At 44.1% G+C, this 18,207-nt stretch overlaps 1 protein-coding gene across 1 annotated transcript; it reads left to right on the top strand.

Annotated features, from left to right (window-relative positions):
• Positions 1-447: 447 nt before the first annotated feature.
• LOC118098516 (tyrosine-protein kinase yes) lies at positions 448-18,175 on the top strand. The gene is made up of 12 exons (XM_035142409.2): positions 448-1,083; positions 7,629-7,939; positions 9,085-9,184; positions 9,567-9,665; positions 9,928-10,031; positions 10,607-10,756; positions 11,282-11,437; positions 11,850-12,029; positions 13,169-13,245; positions 13,913-14,066; positions 15,005-15,136; positions 16,653-18,175. The coding sequence occupies exons 2-12, from the start codon at positions 7,642-7,644 to the stop codon at positions 16,859-16,861; spliced, it is 1,659 nt and encodes a 552-aa protein (XP_034998300.1). The 5' UTR covers positions 448-1,083; positions 7,629-7,641; the 3' UTR covers positions 16,862-18,175.
• Positions 18,176-18,207: the final 32 nt, after the last annotated feature.

The following is an 18,207-nucleotide window of genomic DNA, read 5'->3' as shown; positions in this document are numbered from 1 at the left end:
CCTCCACCACAGTGTGGCGCTGTTGCCAACAATACCCCAAGATGCAAGATTAACTTTATTTTCCATTTTATTCCATTATAGTTGAAAATTTGTCTCTGGCTCGTACACGTCCACAAATCCCAAAACGTAACATAATAACAATTACCTTAAATATGTGTTAATACATAACGTGGTACCATATTGTGATAAATTGCATTTGTATAACACATAATCGATCAAACTCAGAAACTTGAAGAAACAATAATGTGACGTTTATTATATTATTATTATTTATTACGAATTGTTTTATTTTGATATCATCTTTTGCCCAAACCCTCCAAGTGGATGCCAGTTTCTTTAAGTGATCCCCCTGATGTCCTCCCACAGCTGCAGTAGCCCGATTACAACCGCCAGGGGGCGTTAGAGCTCTGCACTTGCGATTGTGCAGCATGCATTGTGGGTCCTCCTATTTTTCTGCATGAGACCATCCTCCTCTGGTTCCGCTCTCCTCCTCCTCCTCTGACCCCCATCCCTCCTTTTCTTATTATCTTCTGCGGTCTTAACATCCAGCTGTGTGTGTCCAGCTGTTCCCGGATCAGCTGCGACCGGACGGATCCCCAGCTGTGCGGCTCCAGTCCCGCAGGCAGAGAGCAGGCAGAGGCAGGCAGGGTCGGCCATGTTGTTGTGTGGGGGGTGGATGCAAGTTTAGTAGTAGGAAGTGGAGGCTGCACAGAGGAGGAATACTGCAGGATCTGTTCTCCTTCCTCCTTTTTATTAGTGTCCCGTGTGGTGGCTGTGATGCAGCTGCAGGCCTCCTCTTCCTCCCCCTGCTCCTGCTCCTCTTCATCTGTCACCTCTCTGGAACAATGAGTGACTCCTGCATCAGCTCCGACCTCCTCGCACACAGCTTTGATTTAACTTCAGCCCGAAACCCCAGCGCAGACACAGCGACCTCCTCCTCCTCCTCCTCCTCCTCCGCCGCCGGATGCACGAAGTGAGGATGAAGGCGGCTCCGTCCCTGCTGGAATAACTCCGATCTCCGTGATTTCACCTGGATCCGACTCGAGGAGGGAAGGAGGAGAGAAGGACGCGGATCCTGTGAAGGTAAACGATCTCAGATTATTAGGCAGGTCTTTGTCAGATAAGGATGGGCCCGTCTGACCTGTCAGCAACAAAGAGAAGAATCTGTCTCACTGTAACACAAACCTCACTTACATTCAAAATCCAGTGTATCTAAAGGTTCAACAGAAATGTGAGTGAGAACACAGCATGTGCTCAGGGTCCCTGTGGAATCTGAGTGCAGCCATGATATCATTTAAATACTTTGAAATAGGACAAGGTCATTATACCACAAGTACATCACAGTATGGTACTATTACATTAATTAAACATGTTTAATTGCTCATATTAGGTGGTTTGTTGGAAAGGAAAATGTTAAAAGTTGAAATTCCTGCAAATATATAGATCTAAATGTTATTATCTGCCTTTACAAATATTCTGTGTTGTATTTGAAAGTGCAGTGGACTTAAATGAGGCCCAGACAGCAGAGGAGGCATCATGTCAAATATCTAAGTCTGTGTTTGACTCATGCTGATACACAGTATTTGTGTCAGGAGGAGGAGGATGATGAGGAGGATGATGGTGAGGAGGAGGAGGAAGAGGAGGAGGTTCAGATCCTTCTTTGTGGTGCTGTCAGTTTGTCTGAACTCAAACTCACTGATGAAACTGATGATTCACGGTTTGTGTGTGTGTGATGATTTATTATTATTTTACTGTCGTTCCACTGTGAGGGCAGGACCAGGGACACGTCTGCATCACCCACACAGGGTTTTGAAGGCCGCTCTTCAGTCAACTCACTGACACTCACAGGAAAACTAATCTATCTATCTATTCATCCATCTATCTATCTATCTATCTATCTCCCTCTATCTATCTATCTATCTATTCATCCATCTATCTATCTATCTATCTATCTCCCTCTATCTATCTATCTATCTATCTATCTATCTATCTATCTATCTATCTATCTATCTATTCATCCATCTAGGTTATATTTCATTGACTTGACTCCAACTCTCACAAACTGCTGCAGAATCTCCAAATAATCTCATATTTGAGGTGAATTAGATTTCTCTTGCCACAGAAAACATCACAGTGTTTTTACACAGTCACTCTGTTACATGTTGACACTTCAAACACTCGGCCCAGTTGACAAATGGCTGATCGCAGACACACTCCGATTCCCAAAATAGCTCACGTTCAGCCATCGCTCAGGTGCCAGTGTTCAGGCTCTCAAAAGAGTCGCTGCTCCAGAAAACCCTGTGAAGTCTGGCAGCACAATAACTCACAACCAAACGCTGTTCACTGAGGCTCAGTGAAGAGATTCTACTACACACCATCTTGTCAAGTTTAGTAAAATGAGTGGAATCATATTAAGTAGAAAATCCGACAGAGCTTTCCCCTCTGGGCTGACGCTGGTAAAGAGAGCTGAGGGACGAGGCTCCTTTCCCTCCAATAAAAACAGTCAAGAGCTCTCAAGTCTCTGCGTTCATTTCCCATTAAACACCTCCAGGCTGTGTTTACTATTTCTCAAATCAAAGTTTACAAGTCTCGTCCTGCCCTCGTCTACATGAGAGTGCTCTTGCAGCAGGACTCTACACCCGGAGCTGTGTAAATCTCATTTATGGACGTTTTCTCCTGACACGTTGAGGCTTCACATCCATCTCGTGGAATGACGTTACTCCACACCCCAATTTTTTAACTCTTTGGCATCAGAGGAATGCGGTGGATGGTGGCAGGCAGCGTCTGTTGCAGATCTGAAGCCCAGTAAAGCTCCGGAGGCCCTCCCCCGTCCAGCAGCTGTCCAACGAGACGCTGGCCAGGGTTTTCCCTTCGACCGCTGGCTGACGGATGGAGCGACTCCGCCGCCGTCGCATCCCTCAGCTCGGCTGTCTGACTCTTAGCCAAATGTCAACTTCATTAGAGTCTAGATCATCTCAACCTCAGGGGAGCGGAGGCTGTTTGATCCAGCGAGATGCTAAAAAAGACCGAATATATATTTTAGAATAATTGGCTCAGTTCATTTATAATGCAGGCTATGCTTTTTTTAAAACACGCTTTACAGCCTCACATCTAAAATAAGGATGATATGAAATACATCAGTCAGATTGCAAATGATGAACGAGATTACAGACAGTGTATAGTTCTATATAGTTTGCATCTTGCACAGGAACTTTACCTGTTTGATTCCATCAGTGTTAATAATTCATAAATAATTCGTCTCTTAAGTTCGTTTCCAGACGTGAACTCCAGAGGATGTCGGCTGAATTGGGTCCGGACTTTCTCCGGACGCTTTTTTCATCCTGAGATATTTATATAATTTTGTCATTTTTGCGTCTGTAGCTTGTTAGAAACGTCATCACCCCCCCTCCCACTCTGTGAATCCTGCAGAGGATCTCTGGCTGTGTTCTCACATCGGCTCCTCCGGACTCCCTGCGTAGTATTTACCAGGGGACCGGCTGGTGAAAGTCGGTCGAAGGTCTGGAGGCCTTCTCACACACAGCCCCTCCGGAGAATGTCTAGAGGTTCTCTGGAATTCAGTGCATGTCTGAAAGCAGCTTTAATGTTTGAGTGTGAGGAGCACATCCCAACCCCAAGTTGAGGGTTCATGCCAGGTTAGGTTAGACACCTTTTCTAGAATACTCCTTAGAAACATTGAAACATTTCTCCATGTTTGTTTTCAGCTACCAGGTGGCCTGGTTATCGTGTTTCAAGCAGGTGTCAGGACGTAGCTGTCCTGCTGAAGTGTCCTTGAGCAAGGCCCTGAACCCCCCCAGCAGCCAGTTCTACAGTAGCATACAGAGCAGTCTGACCGTACTGGAAGAGGAATACTAAACGGAGATAGTCTGTGTCCCGGAAACCAAAGAGATAGAAATTATTTTCAAGGCCTTTATTTCAGTTTCCATGAATAAATAAGTCCCACACACAGAAGGAACGAGCTGGTTGAAAAATGGGAAACGTTTGCCTTCAGCGGATCGTTTCAGTCTGCACCAATTTACAAAGCTGTGATTGACAAGTCGCCTCATCCTCATTTCGTCTCTATATCTGCAGACAGCAGCACCGCGTCGTTTCCAAATTAGATTCAGGACGGACCTTCTGTATACTGTACGTGTGTGTTTGTGTTTTGTGTGTCTGTAAACTTCCTCCTCTCAACCCTTCACCTTCCTCCCTCATTGTGTCTCCATAGCTCTCGCTCGTGTAGCTGGGAGCTCTCTGGTGTTTCCGTGCCGTTGTAGGTCACGTCGTCTTCCTCGGGGCAGTGGATGGGATGTTGTCAGCCATTACAATAAGTTGCTATAAATAGCGAGCGACGGCAGATTTTTCCTTCTGGTGCTGTGTGTTGTTCAGGGATGATCTTTTAGAGAGACTCTTAAACATTGGTGATTCAGTGCAGTCGTGGTGTTTCTGCGGCCTGATGTGAGTTTCACGTCTTCTCGGGTTGTTGCTTTCTCACTTCTGCGTCTCATCTGCTCTGTAGACGACGCCCATGGTGTCATTTTGTGATGTCCGGCTGATTAAACCAACACGGTGTTGATAGACGGCTAGCTGAGCTGATTCAGAGGCTCAGGACAAAGCCAGTCATCAGTGTCTCATCACCGCCAAGGGTCCTCGACAGCTGATCTAGTGTTTGTGCTTTTCACATGAAGGTCACTTCACGCTGCGCAGTTGGAGTCCGAGGTCGACGACGTTACAGCTCCAGGTCCTGATGGTCGCTCCTTTTTATTTGCTCTCTGTTATTATCCTCTTAAATTCTGTAAATCCTCCCAGTAGTTTAAGCTGGCACGTCTGCCTCATCATCACCACCCCCCACCCCCCCATCCCTCATTCAACCAACCTGCTGTCTCTTTTTATTTCTTTCTCTATATGACGTCAATCTAAATCTTTTTCTTTATGCCACTGGTGGAGATTTTATCTGATTTATTATTTTTGCTCTGCAGTGCTTCACTTATCACGTTGGATTTAGTGGTATAAAAAGTATAATTTAATTTAATCAGAGAAAATGTATTTAATCTTTGCTGTAGTTCTTTTTTTAGCTCAGCCCTCAGTGAAGATGGTGGACCATGTATCATATGTATTTTTATGTGGGTAGACAGGGAACACCAGCATGTGTCTACTACAGTAAATGACTAAAGAATTAAATATCACTTTTAAACATCTTACACACAAAACAAAATATAACCATCCATCAGCTTTGTAGCTGTTGTAATTGCTAACATCAGTATAGTGCAGTGTGTTCACCATTCTAGTTTTGTGTGTTAGCAAGTTAATTAGCACTAAACACAAATTACAGCAACTCACAACTGTCAATAGTTTTTGTACATATTTGATCTTAAATAAAAAACTGTTCACACGTCTTTTAAAAGAAAACTTAAAGATTTCTCTTTACTTCCGCCTTTATCTAGATCTTGCACTTGCCTGCACTCCTGCGCTTTTATAATTTGTATAACTTTCTTTCATTTCTCTTAATATTAAAACATTGTGTAGTATTGTTTACTTTATATTCTTACTTTATAAATAGGCAGCCTTCTTGCTTATAATAAATAAAGTGGCTCGTAAAGTTGTGCTTTATTTCGTCAGCAATAGATTTGAGTTCTCTGAAAAAGCTCCATAATTTCAACTCAGTGTTTTTGCATTTATGATCATTTTAGACGAGTGATGTCACTTTCAAGAAATGCCTGATGTCTCAGTTTTGGACGGGAAAATCGTCTTCAGTTGAAAGTGCAAGTATTCCTGGGACAGCGGCCAGTGTTTTACGGTGTGGTAAGTTCACTGCTGACCCGACGAGCCAGACTCTCATCTGTCTGATGATGAAACGCGAGCCAGCCATCGTTGACCAAGCTGCTGAGCGAGGCCGTCTTCTTCTCCCCCTTCTTTCCAACATTCTCAAAAACATTGGCTCCACATCTAACGTCTGACATGGGATTTACTGGCGAGTTCCTTTTGGAGCAATTTTTTTTAAAGAAATCTGTTTTATTTTGACACATCTTCAGTGACGGATCACCTCATAAAACGGCTTTGAGTATACGACCAGTGCCCGGCACGAGCTGCAACCTGCAGCTCGACCGCTTGTACCGTTTTATTTGAGCAAAGTGTTCTGAATCTTTGGAAAGCCTCTGTGGTTTGCCCTCATTCTCTTGATTTCCTTGGCAGTTCCGCGGGAGAACTCGATGAACTCTCGATTACGCCCCTCTCTCTCTCCCCTCCCACCTCCAACATCAAGGCCGCTGTTCCAAAATCAGTGAAAGATGTATTACAGCTCCAGCAGCTCGTCTATTCTTCAACCGACGTGTGATTGTAACCCTGTAACGGCTGCCTTTTGTCACGCCTGTCACCAGCTGTGCCACGATGCTGCTCAGTAGCACCGAGTTTTGGCCTGTTTCAACATCTTCTCTCCTCTGAAGGAAAAACACACAAGTCTTGTCATGTGTCAGCGGCAATTAACCGAGTCCAACTTCCTGGAGTCGCGTCTGATTTTAATGAATGAGACCATTCTGATCTAGTTGGGCTCAGACGTCTTCACGAGCGTGTCTGATTGTCTCCACATTTTCCAGACTTTCACCTCGCAGCGGAATGCCTCAGCGACTCCAGCAAACTCATGTTAGAGGAAAGAAATGACAACCACGCGGACGGAGACAACACGGTGTTTTAAATCTTAAAAGCTGAGATCTGGATGTGTTATAGGACACTGGGCCCCTGGGCGCAGACACACAAAAGGCCCCTAAGCCACCTAAAGTTCAAACTACAGCAAACAATGCAGCCATAGTGTTTGTAGTCGTTTTGCGTCTGTTCGTAGTTGTTTTGAGTCTCTTTTTTTGGGATCTTGTGGTCGTTTTGCATCTGTTTGGACATTCTGTTATTGTTTTGTGTCTCTTTATAGTTGTATTATTTATTACTGCAGTTATGTAGAGTATCTTTGCAGTTTTGAGCGTGTTCATGGTTGTTTTTAGTCTTTGCGTGATCATTTTAAAAAGCCTGTGGCCCAGGGGCCCCCTGACCCCTTTAACCACTGGACCTATGCCTAGTAGGCCCATGTAGGGGGCCCCAAAAAGGGATGTTTGATTTACAATGAGGCAAAAGATGTGGTACACAGCACTATTACTGGAGAGACTTCCTTTTCTTCTCCATGTCACGGTGGAATAGCCTCAGATTGGCTTTGACCTGTCACTTGTATGTACGAATTAAGAAATTTCTTCATAGAACAATGGTTTAATAGATCGTGAAAATATAAACGGATAATCAGCTTTTTCAGCATACCTCAAAACATGCGCACAATTTAATCTACATGGCCACGTTTGACTGGTGAGAGACTGAAAGCGGCTTTAGCCTTTACCCATATGTCCCAGTTAGCACATGGCTTACAGTCTTAGCGCTCGCAACAACAACAACAAAGTGATTCACATGATAATATCATTAAATTTTCATTTCATGACTCATGCTCCAGAGCCTTATGTTGCAGTCATTAATCCTGCGCCTCCCTTAGCCTGTCACTTCACTTTGCATCATAAAGGCGAGGGATGAGTGGGATGCTGTTTTTATCTTCTTCAATCTGCTTGCATTAAAATCCAGGGCTTTGTGTTCCCTCTGTCCAGGAAGGGCAAGACGATGGGCTGCGTTAAAAGCAAAGAGGACAAAGGACCCGCGATGAAGTATCAGCCGGACAATTCTCTGGTGTCGGACCCCAACACCGCTGCCACCACGCCTCACATAGGTCACTACGGGCCGGATCCCACCCAGCTGCAGCAGAATCAGCCTCCCACATCCACGTCTGGCTCCGGTGCTGCGAATTTTAACCACACCCTCACACCGTTTGGTGGATCCTCATCTGCCATCACTCCCTTCGGGGGGATGTCGTCTTCCTTCTCTGGTCCCGTGTCCAATTCCTTCTCTGGTGGTGTTCCCAGTGAGTAGTGTTTTATTTGAATGGAACTGCTTCAGTGAATTTCTTCAAATTTGGCACAAACATGAACTGATTTGGCTGTGGAGGTCAAAGGTTATGGTCATTATGACCTCACGTCCGGGCCATTATTGTGAAAGGGATGCGGAAACACCTTGAGAGAATTTCACATCTGGTACAAATGTCCACTTGGATTTAAGGATGAACTGATAACAATCTGGACGTGGATGTAAACTGCAGCTTGACTTAATTCTACTTTATTCTTTACAGTGAAATCAATGGCCTCCTGAAGGGCAGGAAATTCACATTAATAATTTAATTTCTCAATATGCTGAGACATTATTCAGCATTAAGTTAAATGATTTGTGTTAAATCAGTTAAATGCAAACACACTGAACGTCAGTTTGCTAATCTGACATGTGGACGTCGCGGCTAATGCCACAGTCGTCGTTATTTCCACCGGCGTTGCTTTTGTCAGCTCCAACACGGGAGCTGCTATCAGCGGTGATCAACGTGTCTGAGCAGTTTACAGCGATCCTGATCAGACCCAGATTGAACCCTCCTGTTTAGGTGGGATTTAGGCTGTAATCCTCCTCCTCGATGGATTATCTGCTCTCAGGGGGGAGTGAAGGTGGCACTGCCATGGTGTTTGCTTTCTGCAGGAGATAATTGGATTAGTGTTGACAGCATTGTTGTCAGTGGTGGGTATATGAATGTCATCTGTCCAGGGCATGTCGGCAGAACAGGCCCGGGACAGAAAGATTAGTCGATTTACACTGTGATTTATTATGTATTGTTGTGTTTAATTTGAGCTTTAGTGCACATAAGTCACTTTATACTTAAGTTCACCTGATAGGATGTAGATTATGAAAGTGAGGGAGATGATCCTGACTTCTCTTTGTCATTGCTCGTCTCTGCAGAGTCTGATTCAGAGTCGTATTTCCTCGCAGGAGACGCACTCACGTAATAAAACAAGAGCTGGAGAAAATCGATACACTATCAGCTCTCAGACCTCGGCGAGACAGATTTATGTCCTTAAATTGGCCATTAAACAGGCACACAGGCAAACAAACCTGCTGCTGCACCTGCATCATTGTCTGCTAATGCGTGTGTGCACTTGATTTCATCATCCGTGTCTTCGTGGTTTTCAGGTGGCGTTACGTTCTTTGTGGCCTTGTACGACTACGAAGCCAGAACGACGGATGATCTCACGTTCAAAAAGGGAGACCGCTTCCAGATCATCAACAACACGTAAGAATCTCTCTCGTGGACATTTTTGCCGAATTTGTGTCATATGTGTTTTCATGAATGTGTTGGATCACCACGTGTTTCCTTCGCTTTAGCAGGGATGTCGCCTGAGGTTGTATCATTGTAATGTAAAGTCGATGGTGGGCTGTAGAAACTAATTTTAAAGACATAGCAGAATAACGGTTCAAACTGCTTCCATAATCCACAAAGGTGTATAAAGTGCGTATCATTTTACACATGGCTCAACCATAAAATATTAACTGTTAACCATCATTTACCGATCTTCATCCGCTGTATCAACCATGAAAGTTGTTATGTAAGTACCAGACGTTGGTTGATTGTTACACGAAGAGTCGTTCATCTCTCCTCTGTCGTTGTCCTGCAGAGAGGGAGACTGGTGGGAGGCTCGCTCCATCAATACGGGGAAGAACGGCTACATCCCGAGCAATTATGTGGCCCCTGCCGACTCCATCCAGGCTGAAGAGTAAGGCCTCGTTGCTGCTTCTTATAACCTTGTTACTCCATTTACGGCCACTGCACCGGGAGACTAAATGGCACTAGCATGATCTCATCTCACATGGCTTGCATCAGAGCACACAGCCCCGACATTAACAGCTTCACAACCTGGGAGAAGCCTCGTAATGTGATTTCGATGCTCTCCGCCAGGACAGTTAGTTAATGTGTCACTGATTTTCAACAGAAAGCTCCTCAGTCCACAGCTGCCTTTCTCTCGTGTATTTTTACAGGTGGTATTTTGGTAAAATGGGACGCAAAGACGCGGAGAGGCTGCTGCTGAACACAGGGAACCATCAAGGAACTTTCCTGGTACGAGAAAGTGAAACTACTAAAGGTGATGACTCCTCCTTTGTTAAGTTGTTTTCTCTCATCCTGAAGTATAAGTCCTGACGTTAGCCTGTTAGCAGTCTGAGCTCTGTGAGGCTCCGATGGACACGAACAGGTCTGTTTCTTTGATTAAAAATCAAAGGTTGCACAGCGTGTACTGAACCTAAATAAGGAAGGGGACTACAGTTCCAACCAATCAACCAAACCAAACTAATCAACCAACCACTGTGTAACAGACAAGGTACACTCATACTTTTATGTTAAATATACAATATCTTGCAAAGAAAACTGGGGATTGTGTTGCTAGAACAGCTACGGCTTCTCCATAGTGTACAACTTATACAAGCTGACGTTGCTATGGATAAACTGTAGCTGCAACCAACCAACCCAAACAACCAATCAATCAATCAACCACTCTGGGACAGACAAGATACTCCCTTGTTTCTGTGTCAAATACATGATATTAATAAAAGAAACTTGGGAATTTACTGTTTACTCTAAACGTCCAGTCTTAATGTAGCACAGTTGAATCACTGACACTCGTGTTTAGAGGATAAAGGACATTTCTCTTCTCTCCCTCAGGCGCTTATTCTCTCTCTATACGAGACTGGGACGAAGCCAAAGGAGACAACGTAAAACACTACAAGATCCGCAAGCTCGACAACGGGGGATACTACATCACCACACGGGCCCAGTTTGACACGCTGCAGAAGCTTGTCAAACACTACACAGGTACGTGGTGTGCAGAGCTTCTCGCTCACGCTCGATTTCCTCTCTTCTCTCATTCATTATTTATCACAGTCTTTCATCGCACCTCCAGGAATTGTCCTGAAAATTACCCACAGTCACACCATGCAGTTTGCTGCGCTTCCAACAATGGCGCCCCAGAGTGTCACCAAGGGAGATGAATAGCTTTTCATTTTAATAACAATTGATGATGCGTTTACGATTTTCAGCCTCCCACCTCCCGCCTTTGGCCCGGGGAGCTTTGAGGTTAAATCGCTGTGATCCCACTTCATTTCAGAGTGGCTCTGGAGAGGGTTTGGGTGTGTTAAAAACTTAATCTCATTTATTTTTCATCACAGTTAGTGTAAGGGCGTCGAAATGCATCAACATCAAATGGAATGAATCTAGCATGAAAAAGGGACCGGCTTTGAAATGCTGGTTCAGAGGCTCGTGGGTGTGTGTATATGTGTGTGTGTGGCGCCGCTGGGTGTAATGTAACGTTTTTCATCTCCGTGTCTCACTTCGTCACAGAGCACGCCGACGGGCTCTGCCACAAGCTGACCACGGTCTGCCCCACGGTCAAGCCTCAGACGCAGGGGCTGGCGAAAGACGCCTGGGAGATTCCCCGGGAGTCCCTGCGGCTGGAGCTCAAACTGGGCCAGGGCTGCTTTGGAGAGGTCTGGATGGGTAAGAACGAGACACATGTTCACAAAGTGCTTATCCAACATCATAGATTTCTTTTATTATTCACTGGTGTTAAGATGATGGGGGAAAACCCATAATCAGACACCGTGTGCATGAATCAAACAAACTCTGAAGCTTATATTTATCCTGTCTATTTCGGTCCAAACTGGAGAATTGTCCACTTCCTGCAGCGGCTTCCTCTGTTTATCTCCAGCCATCGTCTCAGCTGCAGCCAAATTTATCTGTTCCTCGTTGAACTGCGTCATCCCAGGGATGTTTTTTACGAGACGTTCGCACATGGCAGCACACGTCTGTGCAATTACAAGAGCTAATTGATGATATTGTCTCGCTCCCAGACCATTAACAACGCTGATTACCCCTGTGAACTGTGGGCTCTTTCCTCTCCCTGCTGCAGGCACGTGGAATGGCACCACCAAGGTGGCCATAAAGACGCTGAAGCCGGGAACCATGTCGCCCGAGGCTTTCCTCCAAGAGGCTCAGATCATGAAGAAGCTCAGACACGACAAGCTGGTGCCTCTCTACGCGGTGGTGTCGGAGGAGCCCATCTACATCGTCACAGAGTACATGGCCAAAGGTGAACACACATGCCTGAAAGAAATCCAATTTTAAAAAAAAAGCTGCAGACTGGTTTATTTGATTAGTTATTTTCTAAGAATCTCTTTTCCTGGAGAAAATCTAAACTCAGCTGTTTCCTGTTAAGCTGTGAACCAATGAAAGTTTGGTTCTGCACATTTTCCCGGAGTTTCACATGTAAAAACAGGTCAGTTGCGTTCAGAGCAGCATGAACATTTGGGATATTTCGATTGTTTTAGCTTTGCGTCTCTCGCATGTTAGAAACGTCACCAACACGGCCACTTGCACGCTGTGACATACTCTCGCTGTATTCCCACATGGGGTCACGCTGACATTTTACCAGGGGGCTGACAGGAAAAGTTCCCCGTAGAATGTTCGAAGCCACTGACTCGGACATTTTGCGTTGTCACATGACAGCCCCTCCGGAAAAGCAGCTTTACATGAAACTGGTGAGGTCTATTTTTACAGAAAGGCATAACAACATCAAGCAACTGAACCCGTGGAACTTTCCGCAGTGATGTCAGATACAGCGCGTGCTCATCTCCTAAAGGCAAAAAAATTTAAATTTGATGGACGTTTTTAATTAATATGCTGCACACATTGAAGGTCCCTCAACGTCCCCTGTGGTTCCTCAAGGCCTGAATCCGCGATGGTTAATTGAAAACTGCAGCAGTAGTTTTCATGTGGGAGGAATTTCTTCAGCTGCAATGCGTGCTTTTCTCTTCTTCAGGGTTTTATGAGTAATTAGATTTATGTGTGTGTGTAAATGTTAACTCTATGACATATGACTCTGCGTGTGTGTGTGTGTGAGAGAGATTGCATGTCTAAGTGCCTGCAGTTTGTTGATCCACTCTATGTTGTGAGCTCACAGAGCAACTGCTGTTCTGTTTTCCACATTTCCTCCACTGTTTGTGCAGAAAACTATTTTCCACACTGAATGAGAAATATTGACTATAAATCAGAGTCAAGCTCAATTTAATATTCCGCTTAAAACCCTAAGCAGGTGTGATAAGGATCCAGGGAAATATTGAAATATTAAACATTTCATATCGCAGCATATTGTTATGCAGCTCACGCACATTTCACTCCTCATCATGGGTCAATCGCATTTATGACTTCTCTCTTTTCCTGTTTTCACAGGAAGCCTGCTCGACTTCCTCAAAGAGGGTGATGGAAAATTCCTGAAGCTCGTCCTGCTGGTGGACATGGCTGCAAAGGTGAGACGAACAAAACACACCAGCATTTTTATGCTTCCACGCCGGCAACACATTCTCCATCAATCCGTCCATCGGATTCTTGATATGACAAAATATCTCAAGAACACCTTGAGGGGAGTTTCACGAGGGTCGCTGTGACCTCAGAAAGCAAATGTTTCGCCTTGTGAACACGATATCTCAGGAACGCCTCGAGGGGATTTCTTCAAATTTGGTACAAACGTTCACTTGCACTCAAAGATGAACTGATTAGAATTTGTTGGTCTAAAGTCAAGGTCACTTTGGAACGACTCACGAACGCCTTCAGGGAATTTCTTCACATTTTGCCCAGTTGTTTAGATTTCAGTGGTCGTGGTTACCTCATATAAGGTAGACTGAAACTGCACTGGCTGAGTCCTTCAACCACAGTTTGGTTTCACGAGTGCACAATTTGTGTGGAGTTCATTCACTCTGTTAAGTTTAGAGTTCTATTTTAAGCCTCAGGTTTTAAAAAAAGAACAATAGCCTCAGGCGAGCATGTGTTCCTCTCCCAGATTTGGCCCAGTTTGTGTTCGTTCTTTGACTTTTACGCTTCTTTTTATGTCTTAGAAAAAAGGGGGGCTTGATGTTCAGAGTGTGAGAAGCTAAAAATGATTTGGTCCTGAAACGCTGTCTAACCGTTTGTTCTTAGATCGCTGACGGCATGGCTTTCATCGAGAGGATGAACTACATCCACAGGGACCTGCGCGCCGCCAACATCCTCGTGGGCGACAACCTGGCGTGCAAGATCGCCGACTTCGGCCTGGCCAGGTTGATAGAGGACAACGAGTACACAGCCAGGCAAGGTTGGTACTCACACACTCACACACTCCCACAGAGTCACGGGTAAACGAGGGGTCAAGGTAGAAATGGACCGAGCGGCGACCTCACAGCGAGGAAGATTCCCTGTTGTCTCCTATCACGGTGTATTAAGGTTAATGGAGGAAACCAGATGTTCCTGATTCCTCTCATTAGTTGCACTTTTCACACGCTGGGCGAAGTGTCCGCTGCTTAAAGGGCTGCTTAAAAACACCAATTGAGACGCATTTTTCTGAATCGACTGTAAACACGTCCAAAAACATTCAAAATAAGTCCAGATTTGAAATATCCAAAGTCTTAATATTGTCATATTCTGAATATTATTATTAATATAAAGTTGAACATGTTTTCCATCTTAGCTCGGCGTGTTCGCCTCAGTCACTCAGCAGCTGTTCCATAAAGATTATTTATGATCCCAACATAGACGCAGGGAGAGTAAATTAAATGTCTCTCAGTATTTACTCCGACAACTCAGATGGGGTTTCCATAGCAACAAAACGTTCAGCTGAAACTGAAAAGTTGAATTTGAAAATGGGACTTAAACGTTTTCTTTTTTAGAAATAATGTCCCTGCGACATAAGTTGGAATCATAAAGAGGTTAACATAAAACGACGATGCTTATATCAGAACAAGAAAGGCTGTGGCAGAAAAACCTCTTGAAGTTGAGCAGGTTTTATTGCTCATTAATTAAACTCAGTTCCTTTTTAAGAGAAATTATCTCAAAGTTGTTGCTTTAGATTCATTAAGACTTTTCTGTGAAGTGTGTATAAACCAGAATGATGGACTCATCAGTGAAACTCTTCATCATGTAGCTGCGGCTCATGCGGCCTTTGTGGTTTCCTCTAAATTAAACCAGAAGTGAGCACATGCGCCCTCTAGTGGGGGATCACCTGACCTCTTTCCTCTCCCCCACACACACACACAGGAGCCAAATTCCCTATTAAATGGACGGCCCCTGAGGCTGCGCTGTACGGACGCTTCACCATCAAGTCAGACGTCTGGTCCTTCGGCATCTTACTCACCGAGCTTGTCACCAAAGGCAGAGTTCCCTACCCAGGTAAAAACACACACTTACACCCACACACACACACAAAATGATACCCTGTGCCGGGAAATCACGGCATCAGAGGGCGGTGAATCACAGCCGTGGTTATCTGGTTTCAGTCCGTCAGCAGACGTCAAGCTTGCGTGTTTGTTAATGTCAGAGGATGAAGTAAAGCTCACTGACATTGTCTGCGCTGGTTGTTTATGCCTCTGCAGGGGTAACACTGACATCCACACACACACACACACACACTAATACCTCCACACACACACACACACACACACACACACACACACACACACACACACACACTTTGAGATTAGATGAGACCATCTGGTGGGGGAACGATCAGGAGATTGAACACCACTCTTTTTTTTTATAACCATCTGCCAGACTGACTCGGCCCCGGGCAGCAGTGCCTGCAGTGTTCTGCACTACTTTCACACAGCTCGACTCCATATCTGAGACCATTAGTAGATTAGTCCACTGGCAGCAAGTAATGACAACAATTTTTATAATTGATTAAAGGAATATAGTATAAAGAATTAGCATTAATACATGATATAAGGAGGGAAACAGAACGACTGGCTCCATCAGCATCTATAAAGCTCACTCATTTGTACATTATATTTGTTATATTATATAATATGTTTAGTTTGTTTAATCACATTAAAACGTAACTGTAAAAACTACAATTTATGTGTTTACAGTGTTTTTATATGCTTCACTACTACAGTTTAATCAGTTTAACAGATATAACACGTCATGTACACAGACTGTATATAAAGATGGATGACACGTCTCCGCTTCCTCCCACTGTCCTGAAATGAAGCTAAACTAACCCAGATGCAAACGCTGTCATCTCGCACATTTGGAGCCAGAGTCTGTGCAGCAGTGATCGGGGGATGGAGTCAGTCTCAGCTGTCAATCATGACGTCCCCCCCCGTTTTTATAGCATCAAATAAATAATTAAAATCAAACTTTCACTTTTTAGGTTGGTCCATGTCCCATCTGTTAACATGGAGGATTTATGATTTATGAGCTACACTGCAGGGGGAGAATCAAGAAGTTTTGGCTTCACTTTTGGGAACATGTCATCCATCTTTATATCCAGTCTGTGGTTGTGTACATTTGTGTTTCACCACTGGAAAGAGCCAGGCTAGCTGTTTCCCTCTGTTTCCAGTCATTATGCTAAGCTAAGCTAAGCTAACATCCCCTTGTCTATAGCTTCATATTTAGTCTTCAGAGATTGGTGTTAATCTTCTCATCTAATTCTCAGCAGGATAGCAAATAACAATTAAGCGAGACAAAAAACAGCTCTTTGCTGGTTTGAGCCTCTTAAACGAGGGAAATCTCCACTTTAATCTTTTTGCACATCATTGAAAACTCAAAGTCTTTGGGTTTAGACGACAGAAAGGATTGTGTTTAGGCCTTTGTGTTTGCGATAGTGAGGATTTTAATTGTGCACTCCGGAAAACATATTCAATCAATCAATTTAAAATATTCCTCTGTCCCCTCTCTCCCTCAGGTATGGTGAACCGGGAGGTGCTGGAGCAGGTGGAGCGGGGCTACCGCATGCCCTGCCCCCAGGGGTGCCCCGAGTCGCTGCACGAGTTGATGAAGGTCTGCTGGAAGAAGGACCCGGACGAGAGGCCCACGTTCGAGTACCTGCAGTCGTTCCTGGAGGATTATTTCACCGCCACGGAGCCACAGTATCAGCCGGGGGAGAACCTATAGCCTGGGAGTGGACACTTCTGACTCTGATAGGAAGTCGACTGGAAAGCGGGATGATCAGTCGCACCAACCACTACTCCACTGCTCCACCTTCTCCTTCTTTTTTAAATCCTGCGCCCAAACATTTTTCATATTTTGTTTTCAGCCGTGGTACTCGGGTCTTGGGGAATTTTGGATTTTCCATGCAGATTTATTCATCGTGTATGAAATGGACAAACATCTCCATCAGCTTTGTTTTACATATATACGCAGCTCATGAATACAGGTATGTTTCGCTGTGAAATAAGCTGTGATAATGCCTCATAAAAAAAACATATTATTGAGATTAATGCGGCTTTCGGATTTTTTTTTACTCCATTTTCCTCCAAATTACAGCCCCTGTGGTGGATTAGTTCACGAAGCATTAAGTCGATTAATTATTGACGGGGATCATATGTATGAGAAGCTCTCCGGGGAGTCGATGGTCATTATCACAGACCATTTGACAGCGATTATTTAAAAAGCCAATTCCACACAGCTGAACTTTATCTATATTTCATTCATTACAGTGCAATTTCCTTTTTTATTTTAATGCCCAGAGGAAGACGGACTCCTTCTATCCTCTCTGGGATTCTACTATTTTTATTTTTTAATGTCATGTTCCCTTAAGAGTTGATCATATCATGTGGACATGTTTTTATAGCTTCATTTGAAGTTTTTCCCCTTAAATGTCCATCATCATCATCGTGCAGAAACACTTTTTGTTGTTGTATAATCTCGCTGTGACGACCACAGGGACCCGCTTACATAAGAACAGTCTGTAAAATGTGTCACCGGGTTCGGGATTTACGGCAGAATAACAGTTGAACAGTAATGAAACTCGTGGACTTTCGTTCACATGTGAAAGCAGCCGAGCACGTTGGAGGATTTCACCGACTACGGAACTGCTTTTTTTTTTTTGTAGGTGACAAACATGAAAACAAAACAAAAAAACTCCAAATAAGCTGGAAACAGACGTTTTATTTTCTACAATGTGATGCTGAAGAACTTTTCACGTATCCTGCAGAAACGATTTGTACGACAGTGATGGGGTTTTTCTAATATAGTGATTTTCTCTTTGCATTTTGCTCCTGTATTTACTCATCAGGACAGTATTATGATAGAATAATGACAACTGAGCTTGTACAAAAGGGCTTTGTATATTATAAAACTCCTCATTTTATATTATCGTTATGATTATTAATATGAATATTAATAAAAAAGAAATAAGATTGTGTATTATATCAGGGAGGGAGGGAGAGTGATGTGGGGAATTTGTACAATAAAAAGTTGATTTTACATTTGGCTTGTTAGAAATTACACTTTGATTG

The sequence above is a fragment of the Hippoglossus stenolepis genome, chromosome 19 (assembly GCF_022539355.2).
Source record: "Hippoglossus stenolepis isolate QCI-W04-F060 chromosome 19, HSTE1.2, whole genome shotgun sequence".
Classification (NCBI taxonomy): Eukaryota; Metazoa; Chordata; class Actinopteri; order Pleuronectiformes; family Pleuronectidae; genus Hippoglossus; species Hippoglossus stenolepis.
This window is presented reverse-complemented; position numbering and strand designations above follow the sequence as displayed.

What these genes read in the sequence shown, in the direction of transcription:
- LOC118098516 (XM_035142409.2), top strand. Translation starts at nt 7,642, where the DNA reads ATGGGCTGCGTTAAAAGCAAAGAGGACAAAGGACCCGCGATGAAGTAT. An exon ending in TTCCAGATCATCAACAACAC is followed by an intron (nt 9,185 to 9,566) that starts GTAAGAATCTCT and finishes GTTGTCCTGCAG; the next exon opens with AGAGGGAGACTGGTGGGAGG. An exon ending in GCTTGTCAAACACTACACAG is followed by an intron (nt 10,757 to 11,281) that starts GTACGTGGTGTG and finishes ACTTCGTCACAG; the next exon opens with AGCACGCCGACGGGCTCTGC.